General features: G+C 35.3%; 1 protein-coding gene across 5 annotated transcripts in view; it reads right to left on the bottom strand.

Moving 5' to 3' along the window:
- sky (GTPase-activating protein skywalker) overlaps positions 1-26,310 on the bottom strand; it is a 122,552-nt gene that overhangs the window by 46,058 nt on the left and 50,184 nt on the right. For 3 of the 5 annotated variants that reach the window (XM_074185359.1, XM_074185358.1, XM_074185362.1), the window contains exons 4-5: positions 20,900-21,046; positions 12,356-12,709 (exon numbers count right to left, since the gene is read on the bottom strand). In XM_074185359.1, coding sequence (XP_074041460.1) covers positions 12,356-12,709; positions 20,900-21,046 — 501 coding nt within the window. Of the gene's footprint in view, positions 1-2,378; positions 2,409-12,355; positions 12,710-20,899; positions 21,047-26,310 lie in introns of all 5 variants that reach the window. The other 2 variants (XM_074185361.1, XM_074185360.1) reach the window with 2 other exon arrangements.

Below are 26,310 nucleotides of genomic sequence, written 5' to 3' on the forward strand. Positions count from 1 at the left end.
AAAAATATTCGTTTCGACGAATTTTGTTCATGGCCCAATTGCAAAATCTCACTCTTTTCTCGAAATCAGCATACAGTAGTTCTTGATTTAACTGAACGTGGTATGGATGCAAGCGATGTTTCTTCAATACTCGTTGCACTGATCTCTCACTTATATCCACTATTTCCCCAATTTGTCGTTGACTCCTACTAGGATCTTCTTCAACAGCAAGAGAAACTTGCAATTCATTATCTTCATTAGTAGCTGGCTTGATGCGCTCATGTTTGGAATAATTAATAGATCCAGTTTCAACGAATCGTCCCAAGACCTTTCGGAAAGATCTTTCATCTGGATGCCTTCTATCTGGATACCGTTGAGAATAAATTCTACTTGCCAATAAACAATTCCTGTCTGATTCACCTAATATGAAAATCATATCAATCAAATCACTTTTTGATAACAACATTCTGATGAAATTATACCGACAGTTCAACTTCACGATTGACTAAAAATTTCAATATTCATTTGCAGCCAAATATTTTGTTCTGTCATTTGCCAGACTACTTGATTTCCAATAAATATTTCATTCGCTGAAAGGTTGTTTTAGACCGAAAGAATATGGCACAAATTCCGAGATTTTTGAAATTATTGTAACTATTCAAGAACGTCCATTTTGTGGTGTAATTCGCATCTTGTTTATCTAGCAACAGGTAATTTTAGGAATGGGCGATATTTTAAGGAAAGGGTATTTTTTGTATATTCTTATCAGTCGTCAAATGGATTTCGCTTTGAAAAAATGACCATTTTTCGAAAGAAATGCTCATTTAAGAAAAACTATTGAACTTAGCCATAGGGAATACTTAATGAAATTTGTAGAGGTTTCGTTGGCGCTTCTTATGGATCAAAATATACAGGGTGTTCCATTTAATATAAGGAAGATTTTGCAAATTTTCATTTACAATATTTGGCAAGCGGTTTTTCATACCCTGTATATCACAGGTCGATTTCAGATATATCGTTTGAGAGAGTTACCAATGTAGAATATTCGACCAAAAAAAAATTTCAACTGGACTTGGCACCACTTTATAATTTCAAATATTCTGACTGACGAATATTAGAAAAAAAAACCTGTCATGCTAGATATCTCGAAAACCATCAATATTTTCGAAGTGTAGATATACATAAAGTTTATTTTATTTTCTATGAAGAAACCGAAAAAGCGATAAAAAATATAGGTTGCCATTTAAAAAGACACAGTTGGGATCCGCCCAGAAAAAATCGAACACCCTGTGTGACCGCCAATATTTTTATTTTGTCGAGCTCGAGCAATAAGGTAATATTATAGAAAATTAGATTCCTATCTGCTTCCTATATAGAGATATGGAACACCGCGCCACTGTTGCAGGACCCTGTATATATATATATATATATATATATATATATATATATATATATATATATATATGGACTTCCTCTCTTCCTCTCGGGAATGTATAGATGGGGTCAAAATATCACCAGTACTTTTTTTCCTAAAATCCTTCGTTACCAAGTAACGGGCCCTCGAAGTTACAAAATGAAAAATGTTTTTCTTTGATAACTTTTCAAGTGAATATTCAAAATCATCCAAATTTTGGTAATTGACTAAACAAATGAATTCCTTCGATGAGCTTTCATGCAGGAGTCAGTTGTTTTGCTACAAAGTCAGGAACGGACTACCCCCGATGGTCCACACCCCAAAACTTTGAAATGACAGATATTTTTCAACAAATTAAGGTTACTTGGACAATTTTATGAATAAAAGTACTCGTGTGGAAAGTCGATCGGAGCAACGAGTCTTGATAAAAATGTAGTTTCACTCGACGACATCAAACCCGCTCTGTATATATATATATATATATATATATATATATATATATATATATATATATATATATATATGTATATATATATATATATATATATATATATATATATATATATATATATATATATATATATATATATATATATATATATAAATATATATATATATATATATATATATATATATATATATATATATATATATATATATATATATATATATATATATATGTGTGTGTGTGTGTGTGTGAGTAAATAGTTAGGTTTGGTTTGGTTTGGGTCTATTGGACCCACTCACCCACTCATTCTTATATAATCAGAAATGAATAACAACTGCTGGAAGGTAGGGGGCAGTATATCGTTTACTTGAACTATACACAATGATATCAGCCACTTGAGGATCAGCATAGTCAAAATATGATTTCGGAATTGATCTATTCGAGCTAAGATCATCTGCGTGAGAAGCGGCAAATTATTGCGGATGATAAACACAAGACACTTTCACATTCTCAATCTATAAAATTCGAATACAATACCATTTCATTGTACATCTCTTCGGACATTCTCTGAAAATGTAAACGAATGTCTCAGACACTACGAATTTTTTAATTATCAGTCATTAGTTATTCTACACTGAGGGACGAAATTATGGAATACATTATTTTTCTCGAGACTAGGCCACTTTGGAGACAAATTGCGAAACAGGTCGATTTTTATTCTTGAATTATGATTTTTTTTTTGTATCTATGAGGGTGAGTCAACAATATTCCCTCGGTCCATTACTAACAGGGAAACAATTTTTCGAATTGCTCAAATTTCTTTCGCAGCCATATGGATAAATACAATATTTTAAAATTATTTTCTCGCCTACTGGGTGACTCAGCCGAGCATGGCCAATCAAAGTTATAATTTTTAAAATGGAACACCTAGTATATGAGTACGTCATTCGATTCTATATTTTTTTAGCTCTCCAAGGAATTTTTGGTTTCAAATTTCCCCTGCGGCATTGCCAAGTTATTCCAGAAAAACCTGTTTTGCAGACAATATTTTTTTAATTCACCACCCGGTTGTCGACAGCAATTAAGTGGATGTTTTAATTATGTAAAGTTTGGAGACTCTGCATTGGAGACACTTTGTGATAACGGGGCAGGCCAGGATGGGCCAATTCGAACTATATAACTCACCGAACTACAAGAGATCGGACCGAACAGAAATTTCGGAACATGAGGAGGAGCACATATTGAATATGTGCACGGACCACATGACACCGAAGTACACCTTTAACACAAACTTCACGGGGCTAAAATCATAAGCCATGAAGAGTGGACGACCATTAGTCATTCCGAAAACATGTTTGGAAAAAACACCTGGTATACAGATGGATCGATGGCCAAACATGGAAGGGGAGCTGGAATATACCGAGCTGATAGAAATTTAAACTACAGTTATCCGCTAGGAGGACTATACACATCCGTCTTTCAGGCGGAGGTGTATGCTATCTTGCTGTGTGCAAGGCTTATTAAATTGAGACCTCAAACAAATGAGCGGATCAATATTTTAACAGACAGCAAGAGCGTACTGACAAACCCGGAGGTGACATCAAAACTAGTCTGGGAATGCCATGAAGAACTGAATGAACTTGCAAACAGGAACAAATTAACTTTGTACTGGGTGCCAGGACATTCAGGAATCACAGGTAATGATAAAGCTGATGAATGCGCTAGACGCGGATCATCAACTTCATATATAGGTCCTGAACCAGCTCTGGGGGTACCAAAATCATTGGTACGAAACCAGATTAGCTCATGCATCAATAAGAAGCAAGTACTGGACAAAAGTACCTGGCAGCAAACACAGTAGAACCTTCATTAGGGAACCGTCCCAGAAAAGAACCGAAAAACTACTTCAATGTAGTAGGGACCGGCTCAGAAAAATTACAGGGCTACTAACTGGTCAGTGTCTGATTGGAGGACACCTGAATAAAATGGGGCTGTACAACGGAGACCTCAGCTGCAGATAATGCAACGAAGGAATAGAAACAGCTCTACACATCTTATGCGAATGTGAGGCACTGAGTGACAGGAGGCAGGCAATATATGGACGTACAAAATTACGTCCAGAACAATATGACGAACATCCAACACGGAACCTGTACAAACTAGTACAGAGAACGAGACTGATGGAATGGGTGTCATGAGAAGATGGGAGAATGAACGCAATAAGCCCAAGAGGCTGCAGTGTTTTCTGGAGACTTGGACTAAATGGACAAGTCAGACAGCTCCCAAGGTACAAAAAAAAGTATGGAGGACTAGAAAAACAGCAGTCGCCCGTCATGAACTTTAGTTCATTAAGATTACTTAGATAAGTTGACAACAAGAGGCATTAAGATGCCTACGAGGGTGTAGAAATGACTAAACATAATAATATTATGAATAAAGATGGTGGACCAATTATACTATACAGGGCTTTTCATGATGAGCGTTAATTAGCCGTTTCTGGCAAACTATTCAACGGATCAACCTGAAAATTCCACAGTATGCATAAGTTAATATGACCTACAGGCCTAAAATATTTTAGACGAAGCGGCGTTGTCGCTTCTACTATAAAGTAGCGGTTTCTTTGATTTTTCAAATGGAACACCCCGTATATAATATCATATTATGATTCATTATCACTTTGTCAACAAATTCATATACTATTTCCCTATACCTATCTATTACCGTTTAGAAGATATAAATTAATTTCGATATTTTTTTTACCAAACATGAACTTTTTTAAATGCTGATAATCTTGAACTCTCTTGCACTAAAACGATCAAATTTGAAATGGAGTTGAGTGATACTATGAGGATCTTCACTCTGAGTCATATTTTCATTTGCCTCATACAGGGTCTTCAAAAAATGCAGATACTTTGATCTCATGAAAAAATGAGTGGAACTCAATTTTTTCAAATGGAACATCCTGTATATTTCAACATTTTTCAGCTCTACATCCAATTTTAGATTAACTTCAGATAATACTATTTCTATTTTGAACCGTTTTCGAGATTAACTGTTTCAAACGGAAATTGACATGGTTTCTGTGTTCATCACTCATTTTTGTAAAACAGATTTTGTTTGATGTTTCACAGATAATACAATGAAAAGATAATTATTAAAATACTCCTCAACCATCGAATGAAACTTCTCTTCAAACAATAGTTTTAATAACGCTGAAACACGAACTGAAAATAATATACCGATAAATTAACGAGTTAATTTAATCGTCAGTGTATTTCAGAATATGTTCAAACACATCTCCACCACTACTCAAACAAACATGTAATCTCTTCAAAAGATTGTCATGTGTAGCGCTTCTGATCAAGTCTGGAGTCAAACTATTGAAAGCAGTTGTAACTCTCGATTTCATATCTCCCATTGTTGTTATTGGAGTAGAGTAAACCATATTTTCAATGAAAGCCCACACGAAATAATCTAATGGATTACCATCTGGTGTTCTGACAGTAGTGAAAAATATTTTGTATCGAATAAATTACATACATTCTTTTTGTTGTGTAAATTAATTCAACTCAAAAATTGATAATTTTTTGGCCACCTGGATAATGTTTATATCGTCGCATATAAACCCATATTCTCGTTTAAAAAATCATCGATTACATTACCACTCCCATATGGATAACGTCATTAGTATGATATATATGCCAAAAAAATCATAATTAAAAAAATACGACCTGTTTCAGGATTTCTCTCCACAGTCGCCAATTCTCGAAAAAAAAATAAATTTATTCCATATATAGGAGTATATACGAGGAGCATTCAAAAACTGATTAAATATTTCAAAACCAGTGTTCAATTTGAATTTTCTCACATACCTGCAGAGGTGAGGACAATGACACACAATTGGAATTGTGGTAATAAAATTATTTTTCTACTACCAGTATTTTGTTTTGAATGCTTAATTTGGAGTTTCAACTTCCATGGACTGTTATTTTTGTTTTTCAAAAATAATAATAATAAATATTTGTCCCATAAAAGTTGAAACTCACACTCACAAAAAATTGAAATGAAAACATATTCATGTGAAATAATAGTTTCATCAGTAGATTGTTAATGGGTTAAAAATTTTGTAGAATTTTAAAATGTAGGTTACACAATGAAAAATGTATATTTACAATAAAACCATACCCGACAGAGAAAAGCACAAAACATTCGTTAAAAAAGGAATAGCACAAAAAAATTACACAAAAATACAAAGTGTTCATAATAAATAATTAATTAATAATATTGACTGTTTCATTGAAAAATATATTTTAAATTCTTCTTAAATGAGCAGTGATTCGAAGAATAATACAACTTTCAAGTATCACTCACTATATGACATTTAATATCATATCATTAAATTTATCAGTACTCTGTAGTTGATTTAACGATGATTTTTGATTTCAAAGTAATTCAATATAGTTCAACTTCCGCTTTATCCGGTCAATATAGACAAAAACGTAATTTTTCTCTATTATATTGACATCACTTCTCATTTTGGAAAAATAAAAACAAAAAATAAAGTCTCTGTCAATCTTTTGTAGCCGTCAAACTTGAGATTAGTTTGGAAATTGAATTATGATACGTGAAAAATCACCACCTCTCGGTGGTGTTTAATATTTCAATAAGCTTCCTGAATGTATAAACAATTGTTTGACATACGAGAACTTTAAAGGTAGGTTGGAAAATTGTTTTATTCGTCAGGTTTCATTCCAACACCAAACTGTTATTTTTAACACCTCGACACGTGTTTCGATCACCAAGTGATCTTCTTCAAGAGAAATATTAAATCAGTTTAATCGTCCTCCCGAAGATGATCACTTGGTGATCGAAACACGTGGCGAAGTGTTAAAAACAACGGTTTGGTGTTAAAATAAAACTACAGTAATATTCAACACTAAACCAAAGGTTCCTAACAATGCATCACAAGTTCGTCAGGTTTGTTTACGACCAAATAGAGTAATATATGTGTGACCATGTTTTTACAGTGATGTTATAGTGTCTTATTGTTCATTTGTTTGTTTATTCAATCTATTAGTATTTTCAATGCTAGTATTTTGATGTTACTTTTACAACTCGTCCAATCGATTGATTGTATTAAAGACGAACAGATGCACACTCCTGTATTTTATTCATTTTTGGAGGCAGATATTTGATTTTTGGTACAGGCTTGGACCTCTATGGGCCGCACTTTTCGCAATACTCACAAGCCCGAGTGACAGCCTTAAATTCAGTCTCTCGCGTTCCTGCGAGGCAAATTGTGTATATTTTGCTTCGCATTGATGATACCGAAATAAGTTATCTGATACAGTAGTTTTGAAATCGATTTTGACCCAACAACCCGAATCTCAATCCAAAATTCGAATTTCGAATTTTTTGAAGTGATAACTTCTTATGGAAGGGTAAACCGCCTCATTACCTAACGCGTTACAGCGCCGTACTACATACCTACATCAGCGGAAGGCAGACTTCTCCTCTCTCGTCAGGCAGACGGTCAGTGTTTAGTGTGCGATAGACGTATACTGTTGACAGTATTATAAAAATCTAACCAGCAAGCACATAATACTCTTTCATCATGTGAAACGTGGCTTGAAAATGATGATACTAATTTACCAGTGTGAAGGTGGCCATGTGTTTTCATCCATGTGTTTGGTGAAAGAGAGGCGAGTGCGCTATTCCGCCATAGGTCGTTTCACTGCAATTATTCACATGGCTAGCCATGGAAATTTTTACATTGATAGACTCATTGCTGGAAACGAACTGATGTGATTGGAAATGATTGATATGATGATGAAAATACTTTTTTTTATGAAATGAACCGCATTTTATTGAAATTGTACAAACAACTGATAATAATAAAAGCAGAAAAATAATTCCAAAAGGAAATTCGTTTCTAGGAATATTTCTTCTGTCAATTAATTAAATACACCCCCGACTACCCTTAATTCAATTTTCATTAGAAAAAATCATAACTCCTTGCAGAAACACATTGCTGGGAAAATGTTTCCATGAAACCTTCCAATTTGGAATGCTTATCAACCCCAGAAGGGCCGCTGATTTTGTCTCGCGAAAGAACACCCCCGACTACCCTTAATTGAATTTTCATTAAAAAAATCATAACTCCTTGCAGAAACACATTGCTGGGAAAATTTTTCCATGAAACCATCCAATTTGGCATGCTTATTAACCCCAGAAGGGTCGCTGATTTAGTCTCGCGAAAGAACACCCCCGACTACCCTTAATTCAATTTTCATTAAAAAAATCATAACTCCTTGCAGAAACACATTGCTGGGAAAATTTTTCCATGAAACCATCCAATTTGGCATGCTTATTAACCCCAGAAGGGTCGCTGATTTAGTCTCGCGAAAGAACACCCCCGACTACCCTTAATTCAATTTTCATTAAAAAAAATCATAAGTCCTTGCCAAAACACATTGCTGGGAGTATTTTCTCATGATACCATCGAATTTCGCAAGCTTGTCGGGTAGTCGGGGGTGTTCTTTCGCGAGACTAAATCAGCGGCCCTTCTGGGGTTGATAAGCATGCCAAATTGGATGGTTTCATGGAAAAATATTCCCAGCAATGTGTTTCTGCAAGGAGTTATGATTTTTTCTAATGAAAATTGAATTAAGGGTAGAAGGGGGTGTATTTTCGTGAGACAAAATCAGTGACCCCTCTGGGGTTAATAAGCATGCCAAATTGGATGGTTTCATGAAAAAATTTTCCCAGCAATGTGTTTCTGCAAGGAGTTATGATTTTTTCTAATGAAAATTGAATTAAGGGTAGTCGGGGGTGTATTTTCGTGAGACAAAATCAGCGACCCTTCTGGAGTTAATAAGCATGCCAAATTGGATGGTTTCATGGAAAAATTTTCCCAGCAATGTGTTTCTGCAAGGAGTTATGATTTTTTCTAATGAAAATTGAATTAAGGGTAGAAGGGGGTGTATTTTCGTGAGACAAAATCAGTGACCCCTCTGGGGTTAATAAGCATGCCAAATTCGATGGTTTCATGGAAAAATATTCCCAGCAATGTATTTCTGCAAGGAGTTGTGATTTTTTCTAATGAAATTTGAATTGAGGGTAGAAGGGGGCGTATTTTCGTGAGACAAAATCTGCGACCCTTCTGGAGTTAATAAGCATGCCAAATTGGATGGTTTCATGGAAAAAGTTTCCCAGCAATGTGTTTCTGCAAGGAGTTATGATTTTTTCTAATGAAAATTGAATTAAGGGTAGTCGGGGGTGTTCTTTCACGAGACTAAATCAGCGGCCCTTCTGGGGTTAATAAGCATGCCAAATTGGATGGTTTCATGAAAAAATATTCCCAGCAATGTGTTTCTGCAAGGAGTTATGATTTTTTCTAATGAAAATTGAATTAAGGGTAGTCGGGGGTGTATTTTCGTGAGACAAAATCAGTGACCCCTCTGGGATTAATGAGCATGCCAAATTCGATGGTTTCATCGAAAAATATTCCCAGCAATGTATTTCTGCAAGGAGTTATGATTTTTTCTAATGAAATTTGAATTGAGAGTAGAAGAGGGCGTATTTTCGTGAGACAAAATCAGCGACCCTTCTGGGGTTCATAAGCATGCCAAATTGGATGGTTTCATGGAAAAATTTTCCCAGCAATGTGTTTCTGCAAGGAGTTATGATTTTTTCTAATGAAAATTGAATTAAGGGTAGTCGGGGGTGTATTCAATTAACTGACAGAAGAAATATTCCTAGAAACGAATTTTCTTTTGGGATTATTTTTCTGCTTTTATTATTATCAGTTGTTTGTACAATTTCAATAAAATGCGGTTCATTTCATAAAAAAAAAAGATTTTCATCATCATTTCAATCATTTCCAATCACATCAGTTCGTTTCCAGCAATGAGTCTATCAATGTAAAAATTTCCATGGCTAGCCATGTGAATAATTGCGGTGAAACGACCTATGGCGGAATAGCGCGCTCGCCTCTCTTTCACCAAACACATGGATGAAAACACAAGGCCACCTTCACACTGGTTACTAATTTTGTGTTTGTTTGAAGGTGGTTGACCATGTTTCGTGGTGTAATCATGGAATTACTAGGATGCTGTGTACGAAACTGCTACTTCCATTTGAAGGACGAATTCTTTACGCAAGATGAGGAACTGCCAATGGGATCGCCACTTTCACCGGTTATAGCCAATATATATGAAGTGGTTTGAAACTCTGGCCATTGAAGAAGCCCACAAGAAGCCCCGAGTTTGGTTGAGATACGTAGAAGACACCTTCATTATATGGAACCATGGGAATGCAGAACTAGACACTTTCCTGAAGCTTTACTCACGTATTGGTGACACTAAATGGGCAATATCTGCATATCGAAAACCCACTCACACAGGACAGTATCTGAACCAGAAATCCAACCACCATCAATCGACTAAGAGAGGAATCATCAAGACTCTACTAGACCGTGCTTTTGGGCTCTGTAATACAAAGGAAGGTCTCGAAAGGGAACTAGGCATCATCAAAAACGACCTTCAACGGAATGGTTGCTCCAGAGTGATGGTAGGCTTAAGCTAGAAGACAGAAAGAGCTCCATAGGGAAGAGAAGCCTCCACAACCAGTACTTGTACTTCCCTACATCAGAGGATTATCGGAAAGGATAAGAAGGATTGAGTCCAAGTATAACATCAGAACCTGCTTCAGATCTGGGAACACTATTTGTAGCAGCCTCACGAAAACCAGGCCACCAAACGCGGACTGCGATTCCAAGAATTGCATTTACTTGATACCCTGCGAGTGCAGAGAATCATACATCGGTGAAACTAAGAGGCCATTGAAAGTTCGCATTGCTGAGCACAAAAAACACACACTGGGAGGAGAAACCAGCAAATCCCGAATAGCAGAGCATGTTTGGACTCATCAACATAACATCAAGTGGGCTCAAGCTGAAATCATCCACAAAGAGGAACACTGGTGTAGTCAAGCTAACGTAGAGATACGTAACATATGGAAATCTCCAATCAAGCGAAAAACGATCAACTCCCGACAAGCGGTCATCTCCCGCTAAAGCCAATGAAGCGGAGAGAGAGAAGAGGGAATAGGTGAAAGCACTCGAATGACATATAAAATAGTCAGATATTGGAGGAATAAGTCCCGTTATCACCCGAAGACGATTGAGGATACTAACAGTCGAAACGTCGTGTCGTAACTTGGTTTGGAATCTTTTAATTTTTATTTTTCATTTCTAATTATTTTTTTTAATTTTTTAATTTTCAGCTTTTATTAATATTTCAATTTTTGATTTTTTTTCTTTGTAATTTCAGTTTCTTGTTTAATAAAATTGTTATTTTCGGTTAATCTTTTTATTTTATTCATTTATTTTTTCAGGGATTTCAAATCAATTTATATTATATTAGACAATGGAAGTTCTAACTGATGAAATACTTATTTTGTGTATGTACATTATCAGTATCATTATTTAATCCTATAATAGTAACAATTGGCTTATGGTAGCTATAATATATGTACATACACAAAATACTAAATAAAAGATTCTATTAATAAATAACCTTTCCTTACATTATCATATTAATATACATAAAATTTGAGTAATAACAGATTTTTAATTAATGGTTCTGAATAACAAGATACGAAAACAATAAATTCGTTGTAATGTAGGAATAAGAATGAAAAACCTAATATTCATTATGAAAAAATTCAAAATTTTATTATCAGTTACTAAAAAGTCACAGAGACAGAATCCATTATTGTTGAGGTGATTAATCAGGATATGATTTGACCTTTTCGCAGGAAAGCAGTAGGCTGAGTATTGCGAAAAGTGTGGACCATGAAGATCTACGCCTGTACCAAAAATCAAATATCTGCTTTCAAAAATGACTGAGATACAGGAGTTTCTTCATCTTAAGTGTATCACACTGTATACATATATTTTCCTTCCTGCAACTTTGACAAATAATATTTTCTGTTTAAATCTCTTATACAATCCGTTTTTAATTTGTTTTCATGTTCATTGCTTTTTTTTTCTATTTTTTATGTATGTGTTTCTGTGTTTATGTGATTTTACAATGTGTATTATTTTCTTTAATTATAGACTCATCTAATCTGTTAATGTTAACAGGAAAAAGACTCAGTAAAATTTGAATTTGAATCATGAATATCACAATTATTTCTTTTATAGCTATATGTTTTTGTAAATCAATACATAATAAACGTAAATAATTATATTAGTAATGGAAATGGTAATTGTAGCACTTGATCTCAGCTCTTGAAATTGAACGTTGACTATTGAAAAGTAAAAATCTTGAAAAAAACTATTTTCTTTCGAGGAAGTGCTTCATATTCTTTAGGTAATTCCAAAACAGAAATTTGTGGGGCATTTGTAGCAAAAGTTTGGCTCAAGTTATGTAGGCTTGACAAAAATATCGAGAGAGACTTTTCAGTAGAAACTACCACACCGAAAATTATTATAATGAAATACAACTCACCTCTCTTATGGTAAGCGTGTGCGATACCATCTGAATGTTATTTTGACTCTGACTATTCGGCAAGTTCTCGCTTGACCTTGATCTCACTAACTGTTTCGAACCATTTACTACATTCCTACTTTTCAAAATCATTTCAGTCTTTAAAAATACCCTCGAAATGTAAGAAGAACTCAGTCCTCTTATTCCGAAGGCGACTTTCAATACTTTTTGTGGTGAAACGGGGATTTCCCTGCAGAACTTCGTGAGGGCACTGTCGACCCCATTTTTCTGAATGTCGACCAACCATTCCGACGATGACGACGACGAACTCTTGTGGAAGAGTACTAGAATAGCCATGGCCGCTCGGTAGAGTACCTGAAATGAATGCATTTCATGAATCACATTATCAAACTAAAAGGAAAAATGTTAATCTGAAGACTTGAATAATATGTCACTTTTTGCACGCTTTATATTGGCTTCACCTGTATGTATGTTTGTTTGTATACATGTTTGTTTGTAACTCTCAAGCTCGAGATCTGTATTGACAGAATTATCGGCAGTATAGCTTGATCTATTCGCGGGCAGATGGCGCTGTACGTAACTATCGATTATAGCTTGATCTGTTTGCGGGCAAATAGCGCTATACGTAACTATCAATTATTGCTTGAGCTATTCGCGGGCAGATGTCGTTATACGTAACGTCCTTGATAGGTTGTTCAAAAGAAAATCAAAATAAGAAACAAATTTTAAGAATTATAAGTATTAGCGAAATTTTGGACTACAGATGAAATATTTAAATATTTACAATTACCCGTGATTCAGTACAAAATAAAGTTTTGAACGAAACGGAAGATACATTTCAAAATCTAATTCGTTTATTTGAAAGCAAACCAGAATATGGATTTCAACAATGAAAACTTTATCGTAAATTGTACACCTAAAAAATTCAGTTACTCAAATATTTCAAAAAATCGAAAAATTAGAATTAAGGTGCTTGACATACATATTAAATCGAAAGATTGATTTGAAAAATAACATTATTCACTGGAAAAATATAAATAGAATAATAGAATATAATATAAATGTAAATGTACAAATTTTCGTCCAATCTTCAACCTCAGATTCGTCACTGTTGCTACCGCTATCATCAAAGTGAATTATGATTGGTTCAATATTGTGTTTAATACGGTTGTCTACGTCCCACATTCTTTGCTCCTCTTTTAAAACATGCTGCATGCATTTCTTCCAATCTTCTGCAGAAACAGTTCGAATAGCTTCTTGTAGGTGATGTTGCACGTCCACTAATTTAAATGTTCTGTTTTCTCGTGCCACATATCCTTTTACTTGCGCCCAGATTAATTCTATTGGGTTTAATTCGCAGTGGTATGGTGGTAACCTTAAAACTGTAATTCCATGACTTAACGCCATTTCATCCACTGCGAATTTTTTATATTTGTCTGTGTGTAATTTTGTTAGCTGAAGTAGATCTGCCTTTAAACTATCTTTGTTATATTGGATGTTCTTATTAATTAACCATTCTTGAATTGCTGCTTTTTTCCATGATTGTTTCGGTAATGGTTCTAAATGTCGACTATGGTATGGGGCATTGTCCATGACGATGACAGTCCCAGGTTTCACAAGTTGAATGATGCCTTCAAACCATTTTCCAAACACCTCCGCATTCATCTCTTCATGATAGTCGCCTGTTTTCTTAGATTTAAATATTAATTCACCATTTGGTAAAAATCCACTGTCGCTTCCTATATGCGTAACTATCAGACGACTACCTTTTCCAGATGGCTGTTTTAACCCAACTGACAAACCTTCAATAAAGGCTTGTCGTGCACTTGTTATATTACCATCCTGCCATACTTTTTTGACCGTATGTCCTTGGTTAACCCACGTCTCGTCCATGAAGTACAATTTTTTTTGACCTTCCGAAATTCGTCAATTTTTCTTAGATAGTTTCTTCTCCATGCTATTATTTCTTGACGTTCAATGAGAATGCTTTTCCTGTCAACTTTTCCGTACGTAAATTTCATTTCGTGTACAAGTTTCCTAAAAGTTTCTTTACCCATTTTTGGGACCAATTCATGATCGCTAAGTGCCTCCAGAACTGTTTGTAGTGTGGGCAGCTCATTTCTGAAAAAGAAACTGTGAATAGTTCTGCGTATACTGGTTTTGGCTTCTTCATCAACTGTGATTTTTTTTCGTCCGCTACTAGTTTTTGGCGTTTGTACGTCCCCATGAATTTCTGCTTCTCTTAGTATTTTGTAAATCGATGATTTTGGTACACCGGTATAATCAGAGCACATATCAACTAATTTATCTTTTGTAATTGTGGAACTTAATGATGTAGAAATGCCCGGTTGGTTATTCGGAAGTACACACGTAGAATTACAGCACAAATGCACAAAGTCATCTTTTGATGGCTGATGATCTCTTTCAAGACAGTGAAATACTCGCAGTACAATTTGTTTTTCTCTTACTGACCGAGACTCCGACCGTTTTACCTTTTTCGATGTGGAAGGCCCGACCATGTCTCCCATTTTTTGAGTAGTTTGAGAACGGTGTAGAAATATAATTATGTAACGCTTAAACACTTATTAGCACTATTATTTTCACCAATTGTTATCACAACACGTCGATTGCTGACTAACTTAACAGTAAAACGTACAATTCACAAACCAATGATACGCTCATGGCTGCAAGTACATTAGTGAGGACTGCAACGATGAGATGGAAGTTACGGTAAAGTGACAAAGACAGAAATATCGTTGCGTACAGCGTTGCCACTAGTTGTAATAAATATCTAACACTATACAGAAAATAATGAATTTAACTGATCAGTAATCAGGAAATGTATAAGTATTACTCATTACAAGCTCATTACTGATTTTTGTCATAAATAATACCTTTTAATCATACTAGTATTGTATATTATCTATAATTTGTCAAAACCTACAACTCTACTGCTTACTATATTTTGATTCTGCTATAAACTGGTAACGTAAAATTTAGATATGACAACGCGCTTTACTCTCAATCATTATTGGTTTTACTATAGTGACTAGAACTTGAAAAAAATTATTTTTGACAATAAATCGGACTAAAAAGTGAAAAATAAATATAGTTTGAAAAAACTTAAAAACACGCTTTTAAAAAACATCGAACTAGAAAGTTTAAAATATTGTTTTTAAATAAGCTTAAAACAACAACGAACGAAAAATACTAGTATTTTTGTGAAAAAAGCGTTGGCGCTCTGTGCCATATTTTTTGTATATCAAGCGCCCGTCGCTATTTTCACAACAATACTATTATTTTTCGTTCGTTGTTGTTTTAAGCTTATTTAAAAAAATATTTTGAACTATTCAGTTCGATGTTCTTTAAAAGCGTGTTTTTTAGTTTTTCAAAACTATATTCATTATCTTTAGTTTCGCCAGACGAAAAACCAGGTAATGTTCACGAAACATTAAACAGAAACTTTCATTCCTTTTATAGACTTACTATAAAGCAGAGGTTCTCAAACTTATTCCGTCTACCGCCCACTTCGAGAATTAATTATTTTTTAGCGCTCCCCAATTTTTTTTACTTTTCTACATCTTAAGAATCACAATCGCAGTCATTATTTTAATAATTAAATGAGGGTAATGAAAACACCATTTTGTAATATTAGGAAAACTTTTATTCATGTTATTAAAACAAACATTTCAATTTGAATTTTAAAACTAATCTAATGTGAAAGATGAATTTGATGATTTTTAACAAGTTTGTTAATATCAGGCTCAAATTTACTCAAAAACAGCCGAAAGTCACCGCGTTCGTTAATCTGCAACCGATTTCTCTTTTTAGTTAGCAACGTTGCCACAGCATTAAATCCACGTTCACACAAATACTATGACAGAAATGCTATCAAAAATCGTTGAACGATGGACCACAATCCAGGGTATAATTGCAGGATTGACTTTTGTAGCCAAAATTCTTGGTATCTATTTATAAATTTCATTTTAAATTCCTCGAGTTATCAGTTCTATGAGTTCTTTTTCTAGCTGGGGTGATCGATCCTGCTGTGTTGACATTTGAAAAAGGATTCAACACCCAGTCCGGTATTTCCAATTTTAAAATGTCCTGGAATCGTTTTGCTAAATCACTGCGGAGGTTCTTCAAATATTGGCCGTAAACAAGCAAGTCGTCGTTGTTGAAGGATACTGCTGATGAATTTGGGGAAATTGCGACACCCACATCTATCGATATTATTCTTGTATAAGAGTAATTTGGCTACAAAAGCAGCAATGACATTTTTTGTTTTAATCAAATTCAAATCGTCACCTTGAAGTTGGAGATTGACATCATTAAATGATTTATACAGGTCTGTCAAGTACGCAATATCATTCTTTGAAGTGATGAGGTTGTCGTGCAATTCTTTGTCTTTGTTTTCCAAGAACTCTATTACAGAGTCAAATAGATTGTAAAATCGAGTCAGACAGTTATCTCTTGATAACCAACGCACTTCTGTGTGAAATAGCAATCAGTTGAAATTTCTTTTCGCAACCAAATGTTGCCTATGAATGACGCAATGTACAGCGAACACATCTGGAATTTTATTTTTCAAGTACGCTATGAAGTCTTTGTGACGTCGTGTCATAGCCGGAGCGCCACCCGTAGCAGCTGATATAATATTCTTCAGTGCATCACAAAATTTTTCCAGTGTATTATATATGGTTTCTCCTTTTGTATCCGTCTCTACATTTCTGGCAAATAGTAGTTCTTGACATATTTTCTCATTTTCAAAAACCTCACGTGTGACAGCAACAATGCTTCATTGGTTGGTAAAGTGGACTCATCTAACTGAATTGAGAATTTAGAGTTTTCAGCCATCTCATCAATTCGTCTTTGCACGGAACTATTGCTCAAATGAATTTTTCGGATATCTGCCGCTGGTTTATGGAGCACAGTAGTTATTACTTCTTTTATTACCGGTAAAATTAAATCCTGTCCAATAGTATGAAATTTACCTGTTTGAGCAATTAGCCAGGAGATATTTAGGAATCTCGGAGTCCGTCGTCGTCTTGTTTAGAAATAAGTTTTGACACAGTTGGCTGAGCTGAGTTCTTGAAAATTCGTGTCCACGAATTGTTTCATTTTTTATTTGTATCATGCACACTCGATAAAATCTCTATTTGTATTTATATTCTGGACCCGGATGTCACGCAGGTAGCTATAGCTGCCTACGTGGTCATGTTAGATGTAGCCTAGGAATTCTAGGTCTTCTAACTGGAATCACAAATGTGCGGTTGGCTCCTGTTGATGACTCCGTGCGTATGTGTTGTTTCCTGCTTTCGGCAAACAAGTGTTTACACTTGGCTGCACCGCGCTGATGATGCCAATAGCCAGAAACACGTGTCCGCGGTTTGCCTGCCTTTTTTGGAGTGTTGTGTCCACGAATTGTTTCATTTTTGATTTGTATCATGCACACTCGATAAAATCTCTATTTGTATTTATATTCTGGACCCGGATGTCACGCAGGTAGCTATAGCTGCCTACGTGGTCGTGTTAGATGTAGCCTAGGAATTCTAGGTCTTCTAACTGGAATCACAAATGTGCGGTTGGCTCCTGTTGATGACTCCGTGCGTATGTGTTGTTTCCTGCTTTCGGCAAACAAGTGTTTACACTTGGCTGCACCGCGCTGATGATGCCAATAGCCAGAAACACGTGTCCGCGGTTTGCCCGTGGACATATATTGTGTGTAATAATGTCGAATCTTATTTCAGTCGGTGTTTTTCCAGATCGCCGCCGGTGATATCCTGCCCCTTTTTCAGATAACAAGTATTAGTGTGATTAACAATTAAACGCTATCATTTAAGTCAATACGATTAACTGTGATTTGAACGATAAGAATGAACAACGTCATATTTTATTATTATCAATTTGGTTTATTTATTTTAGATGGTTTTACAGCTATATTACAATAAAGCTGGCCAAGCTTCGATGCTATGGCTTGTTGTATTATTTATGTACATGGATTTATTTGAAAAATATATCACAACGGGTTTCGCTAAGACATTAGCTTTTTTAAGTGATTTGTATATCAAATCATTTTTACACTAATATTTATGTACTACAGGTAACCATAATTGAGACTATCTCCAAGAAATTACCTGAACCTCTACATTACGTACCTGTTCAATTATGACCACCTGAAGCATATTGCCTCAGATCTACATCAATAATAATCCTTTCTCGGTTTTTAAGAAAACAAGTTCAATAATGGTGATCTTTTCAAATCTAGTTGGTCAATCATTAGAATGTTTGAATTTTTGAGTTTATTAATTTCCATTGCTTCAAACCTTTATTTTCTATGTGCAAAATTTCGAACTCTTCATTAAAGATGTGATTTTCTTCTAGAAGATGATTTGAATATTTTGAATTTGTTTTCTTATTTAATTAGCTCTTATGGTGTTCCTGGATTCGATTCCTAAATGTCCTGCCAGTTTGACCAACATACACCTGAGGCACATTCCACACTTAAATTTATATACTCCTGATTTCTCGAATTTGAATGTTTTGTCTTTATTATTTTTAACTAACTTTGCCAACGTATTACTTGTTCTATATGCAATTTTAATATCTCGATTCCTCAAAAATACGTTAAAGCTCTATAATTTTGGGAAAAACGTCTCGAATTGCTTTTGTGTCTTGGCAAGTATTTTGTTTATTAATTCGACTTTAAACCCACTGTTTACCGCAATTTGCTTGATGATGTTAAGTTCTTTATCGAAATTATCTATTGAAAGAGGAACATTGACTAATCTGTGAATCATACTATTATAAGCTGCTATTTTGTGTTGATAAGGATGGGTAGAATCGTAGGGTATAGTAATATCCGTATAGGACGGTTTGTGATAAATTGAAAAATCATGTTTGTTGTTCATTCTACTAATTGTTAGGTCCAAGAAATTGATTGAGTTGTCTGTTTCTATTTCAATAGAACAACATCTTTTCCGGGTATATTACCAAGTTCAAGTGTAGCTTGATTATCAGCTAGACCCAAAAGACTGGGGTTGGAAGTTCGTCGACAATGCATTAGAACCATTCAGACTTTTTTACTGACACCTGAGCCGGAAAATCTACTGAACACAATTTTTTGCAACTGTAAAAAGGGATGCAGCGCTAAATGTGGTTGTAAAAAAGTTGGACTGTTGTGTTCTCTGGCATGTACACATTGTCAAGGCCAGTCATGTTCTAATGCTGAATCACCAATAGTGGAGGATTCATTCGATACCAACGAGGAAACATGCGATACATCACTCTTGACGCAGTTTACCTACACCCAGGATGAACATCAAGAAGAAGAAGAAGATCAAGAAGAAGAAGACCAAGAAGAAGATCGACAAGAAGAGTATTTGAAGGTTATGACTCAGATGAATAAATTTTTACATTTTTTTAATATCAATAGCTTTTATAATTTCCAACCCTTGCTAATATATTTTATTATGCAAGTTTTCAATTTGACAGAATCACAACAGAAACCACGTTAAAAAAAACGCGCTAATTACACTCATACCTCATAGGTGGCGTGGAAACGTGTGCATATACTGACGATTACAACTTTTACTACTTTTTGACTCGTCGTATCTCAGAAACGGTGGCTCTAAGAAAAAAAGTATTCATACATTTTTTATAGAGAATTTTATGATCTACAATTTTTATCTGATAATATTTTATGATAAAACTTACCGTTTTCCTGAAAATCACGAAAAACCAATTTTTTTCGAGATTTTCTGACCTTTGACCTCGAATAATTTTTTTCCAGGCATCGCAATCATTCGGAATTTTAAAATATTATTTTCAACTATGTTTTGAACAATTATACGCATTTGCAGCTTGTTGTAAATTTATGTAACTTCCAATGTCTAGATTGACCGGATAGCTATAAATTTCACATAATGATGAAAAAAAAATGAATTCGAGTTTTTTCGTTTTTTTTTGCATCTTCTGAGAAAATTTGCAATAGGAATATATATTTCTTTGAGCCCTTAAAAAAATAGAGATTTCAACGAACAAGAACCACGCTGATTTTTTTGAAAAAAACAGATATTTTGACGACAGAATGTTCGATTGGAAATTTGGGGCGTTTTCGATATTAAATTAAAATGAAGGGAAAAAAAAGATCAAGATAATTACAGTGTCTTTGGTAAAAGGTAAGTTTTCACCAAGCTTGGTAAGGAATTTTTTTGTAGAACATAAAAAAACAAGAAATCTGTTCGGGAAAGAAAGTTTTTGGCCTTCTAGTAGAAGGTCAGAGTCATGCAAAAATTCAAGAGTTTCTTGAATTTTTGCATGGAATTTTGAGGTTATCTAAATCTTTTTATCACATAAAACTTTAACTTTCAACTTTTCTCCATAGTTTTGCCGAAAACGCAATAAACCGTTTTTTATCCTTGAAAACTCATCCCCTTCCACTTCTAAACCTCGGATCGCCCGTAAATTATTTTTCCTTTTATTTTTGTCTCATTTTCATCCTGTATAAATTTTATAATTGTGTTTTTGTGGAATACTTTTTACCTTGACTCCTTCGTGGAAAAAACAATCCATTACCCGCACCAGATGCTGGAAGGGCAGGCCTTGGAAAACCCACCAAATCCAGTCCATGTAAATTCGTTCGGATCTATTACTCGAAAAATTTCGCTGCAGATGAACCGCCGCCGACTTCTGGAACAAAATTTCAAATTCATCAATCAGTCATCAATTTGTAAGTAAACACGTAACACTGACTACAGAATGAATCAGATACATAATACTAGAAAATACATTTTTCCAACTACCTACATCGTAGGTTCTGATAAATTCCTGCAGAAAAAAAAAAACTACTTCCCGGCTAATACCACGCTGGATGTTGAGGTTAGTCTCGCAGATGATTCCCGATCATCCAGCAGCAGGATGATGCTGAAGTTATTCAAGTAGATCACCTGCAGACCGCGGTTTTGAGGTATTACCTCTCATCAGTTTTGACCCAGACAGCAAAGTGCCTGGGATGCGATTAATTTCAACGTAGCTCGACTGCATGTATGAAACCTTCATTTGAGAGAAATATTGTTAACTAGTAACAGCTCCATCTAGTGAAAAAAGTCCCAAGCGGGGAAGAAACGTATCTGTATCAGTAAATGTAGGCTCACAGCACTTATGCCACATAGATTGCCAGATATTTCTTCAGCGCCAGCTTCCCAGGGTGATCCTGGCAAGAATGCATCTTTTAATTCCATTCCATCTCTTTAAGGATTGAGCATGGGTGTGACGTTCGGCTAGTTCAGCAATTTTTAGTCCAGCCGCTTCCTTGACTAAAAAGTCGGCAATGTGATTACCTTTACTCTGTCGTGTTCTTCAACCACCTAAGGATAATGTTATTATCTACCAGGGCTTTGGCTAAATCGTGGTGGCACTCTAGTACTAGCACTGAGGTAACACGTTATCTGTTCAAGGCTAATAGGGCTTGTCTATTATTAGTGCAAATTGTTGTTTTTGCCAGAAAATTCCTTTTTTGGTTATTTTTTCCCATTCCCCACTTAATCCGTAGGTTTAGTGATCTGGAGTGAATTCCACATCCTGAGCCTTCTTTAATTTTTGAGCCGTCTGTATATATATATATATATATATATATATATATATATATATATATATATATATATATACATCGGAAAAGTGTAGGGATATTTTTTAAAATGGCAATATTTTTTTCAGATCGCTTTAGGGAAAAAAAGTTGACGGGTGATTATTAAACGAATATAACTTACAACAAAATTTATTAAATGGTCAAAAATACTGAGGGCGCATATAAGCAAAACTAAAAAAAAATATGGCTTTTCTTTGGCACCCCGAAAAAAAATCATAATACAAAAAAAATTGGAATCAGTACAAAGTATGGCCTCCACGCTGGTTTATTACGGCCCTACATCTATCGTGCATCGACAAAATGAGATTGTCAACATCTTGTTGAGGTACATTTGCCCATTCAGCGATTAAAAGCTCTCTCAATTAAAACGTTGTATGAATGTTCCCCATATGCGGAGTAATTCTTCGTTGAAGCATGTCCCACACATGCTCGATGGGATTCAGGTCCGATGATTGTGCTGGCCATGGCAATAAATCAACTCCTTCGTTGGTGAGCCAGTCAGTCACTAGACGCGCGACATGTGGACGAGCATTATCGTGAATTAGGTGGAACAGCACCAGTAAACGGACGGACGATAGGTAGAAGAATGGTGTCGAGGTACTGTCGAGCTGTGAGGGAGCGATTTGGAAAAACGAGATCGGTTCTGCCGCCGATCATGATTCCGCCCCATATCATTACTGTACCACCTCTGTATGTGTGGACTTCCTGGACGTGTCTCAAACGTTCATTATTTCCAGGTCGTCTCCACAGTCTTACTCGACGAGAATCTGGATGAAATCCAAATCTGGATTCGTCTGTAAAAAAAACTGTGGCCCAATCATTTGCATCCCAGTTTTGATGTTCTTGACACCACTCTAATCTTCTACCGCGATTGCCTCTCGACAAAGGTGGACATCTGCGTGGCCTTCTGTTGTGGAGATCTGCTTCATGCAGTCGATTTCTGACAGTATCACGACCAATGGTTACCTGGTGCGTCTGCTGCAACACGTTAACCAACTCTGGTGCTGTGATTGTCAGTTGTCTTCTTGCGGTTAAGACCAAAAATCGGTCTTGAACTGCAGTTGTAGCGCGTCCTCGCCCTGGATGTTGTTCGGCTGGACTGCCAGTTTCACGGAAACGCCGCCACAATCGACTGATAACACTTTGGGAGACCCCCAAACGAAGAGCTACATCATTTTGTCGCATGCCACTTTGAAGAAGCCCTACAGCTCTATTCATCTCAGCCAATGGTAAGTGATGGCGTTCCATGTTAAAGCACAATATTTCCAGTTCAATTGCTGAGCAAGAACTGCATAGAATGTACAAACTCGACACTTTCAGATTATTCATTTTAACCGAAAACCTACAGTTTGTAAAAAACTTGATAAAAGACTAGTTACCGTTTTTGCAGGCTTTGTTCAACCCATAGAAATCTACAGGGTGGTCGAGTGTACCAATTTAATCGAAATTGAACGACCTCATGTATTTATTCTTATGATATTTAGTATGTTATAAAAATATCCCTAGACTTTTCCAATGTATATATATATATATATATATATATATATATATATATATATATATATGCGTATTGCGTTTGTAGAATCTGACTTATATATTGTTTAAATTTAAATTGAAGGGGTTATATTTTCAGGAGTGATTAATTTTTGGGAAATAAAGTTTTTTGCTTTCTACTACTTCATCTTAATTCAAAAAAAATGTGGGAATCTTCCAAAGAAAGGAAGGAAGTAATTGATTAGAAAATACATACATGGATGTGTAGATCATGCAAAGAAGCAACTTTCAGACACAAAAGAAAGTCCTCCTGAAACAGCTACTTTCATATAAACATTGAATTACACGAAAGAAAAAAATCTTTAGAAACAAATAATTTTACATGAACACTGAATTATACAGAAGATACTTTTCTCTGCTCAGTTTGTATTCCAAACATTCGTTATGGAATAAAATTCAGATATCATTCACTGGAGTTCTACTTTTATTGATTGGTAACAAATTGCACTTACATGGAGTAGTAGAAAGCCAAAAACTTTCTTTCCCAAAAATTTTATATGTATTTTGTAGGGTTTATTAAACACAAACTTGGATTTAATTGCATCACTGGTTGCCAGCAGCAGAGGTTGCGCAGTAAGCGCTTCTCGCGATAGGCTCAGTCTCAAATGACCCATTCCTAAGTTGAGGTTTACACAGCCGTGCGCAATCGTAACATGGCCATTAACGCAACTTCGTTAACGTACAGGTCCAGAGGGGTCAGACCAGTAATTAACTCTATTGCCGCGGTTGGTGTTGTTCTCATGGCTCCTGTGATGTTTAAACAAGCCAATCGCTGTATTTGATATATTTTTTGGATGTCCGTTGCTTGTAGAACTTTCGGTCCCAATGTAATGGCTTCTTACATTATCATAGGTCTTATTATTGCAGTGTAGATCCAGATGACCACATGGGGCAAAAGACCCCATGCGCGTCCCACTGTCCTTTACATTGCTCATAGGCCACATATGCTCTTTTTGCTTTACTCTGTAGGTGAGAGTTCCATGTTAGCTTCCAGTCGAGGGTAGTACCAGAGTATTTCACCTCTTCAGAAAAGTTTTGCTTTGCTTTTGAAGCTTTCGGGAGGTTTCAAGCCCGATAAACTTATTTTCGTCGTGAAAAGGACCATCACAGTCTTCTTGAGATTGATCGACAGTGCGTGTTCCTTGCACCATGTTTCTATGAATTTGAGCCCATCCTGCGCTATATCGCACAGTGTGTTCACAAATTTGCCGGTCTGCAAAGTAACTATGTCATCCGCATATGCAATTGTGTTGAATCCATTATTGTTGAGGTGATTAATCAGGGGAACAAACGTGTCTGAGGACTGTATCAAGAAGAAATACATGCATTCCAGAAAATGAATATTTCGAAACATTAATCTCTCCCAACTACCAACACTGTAGTTATTACATTTTTATTACATTTTCAACAGGATAGGGCACTTCCTCATTATGTAGTTCCAGTAAAACAATGGTTAGATAATAATTATGCCAATCAATGGATTGGAAGGAGAGATCCTGTCGAATGGCCTTCTAGATCTCCGAATTTATCTCCTAATTTCTTCCTCTGGGGCACCGGTTAAAACGTAACCTGACTCAGTAGAGCAACTGAAGGGAAGATCAATCCAAGAATGCCGAGCCATTTCCAGAGAAACATTACGGGTGTGAATTTATTCACATCCACACTGAGAAAAAATATTGAACTATTATTTTTTCTTTCAACGACTTTGTACACTTACCATTTTTAAATACAGGGTGTCCCTGGACTTCCTCTTTTCCTCTCGGGAATGTATAGATGGGGTCAAAATATCACCAGTACTTCATATAACTTTTTTTCCTAAAAGTCTTCGTAACCAAGTTACGGGCCCTCGAAGTTACAAAATGAAAAATGTTTTTCTTTGATAACTTTTCAAGTGAATATTCAAAATCATCCAAATTTTGGTAATTGACTAAACAAATGAATTCCGTCGATGAGCTTTCATGCAGGAGTCAGTTGTTTTGCTACAAAGTCAGGAACGGACTACCCCCGATGGTACACACCCCAAAACTTTGAAATGACAGATATTTTTCAATATTTTTCAACAAAATAAGGTTACTTGGACAATTTTATGAATAAAAGTACTCGTGTGGAAAGTCGATCGGAGCAACGAGTCTTGATAAAAATGTAATTCTACTCGACGACATCAAACCCGCTCTTCCACCATTATTTGAAATGAATAATTATCAAAGCAGAAATAATAATGATAACGTTAATTCAACAACATTTATAACAGGAATAATACAAAGTATGCTAAAATGAAGTCGTAAACAAAAAGTACAGTACCTATATGGAAGTTTAAGTCACAATTGTGATAGCAGATATTTTTTCAAAAGAAATATCAAGTTCTGTAGATTCGTGGTGTTTTCAAACTAACAAGCTACTCTACTATGAAATATCGAATTCATTCCATATTTTGTATGTACATAATACGTGTGGAATAATCACGTTTCGTGTTGATCAGTTATCTGAATCTCATGAAACTCAACATTCGAATGTTTCAAATTCTTCTTCACAGCTAAACTGTTGAGGAGTTTCACTGATAATTATAATTTTATGGGAGAAATTCTTTAACACGAATCTAAATTTAGCTGAAAAAACGCACATCGGAAAAAATATTTACTATACTAATAAAAAGCAAACGAATGAACTACAAAAACGGCTGCACATGATCAGGTGAAAAATATCCAGGGAATAATTATGTTCCATTTCTTTCACAGATGTTGACAAAAAACCT

Source organism: Leptinotarsa decemlineata, unplaced genomic scaffold (genome assembly GCF_025532065.1).
Source record: "Leptinotarsa decemlineata unplaced genomic scaffold, Ldec_3_MD MMD2_tig00026374_RagTag_RagTag, whole genome shotgun sequence".
Lineage (NCBI taxonomy): Eukaryota > Metazoa > Arthropoda > Insecta > Coleoptera > Chrysomelidae > Leptinotarsa > Leptinotarsa decemlineata.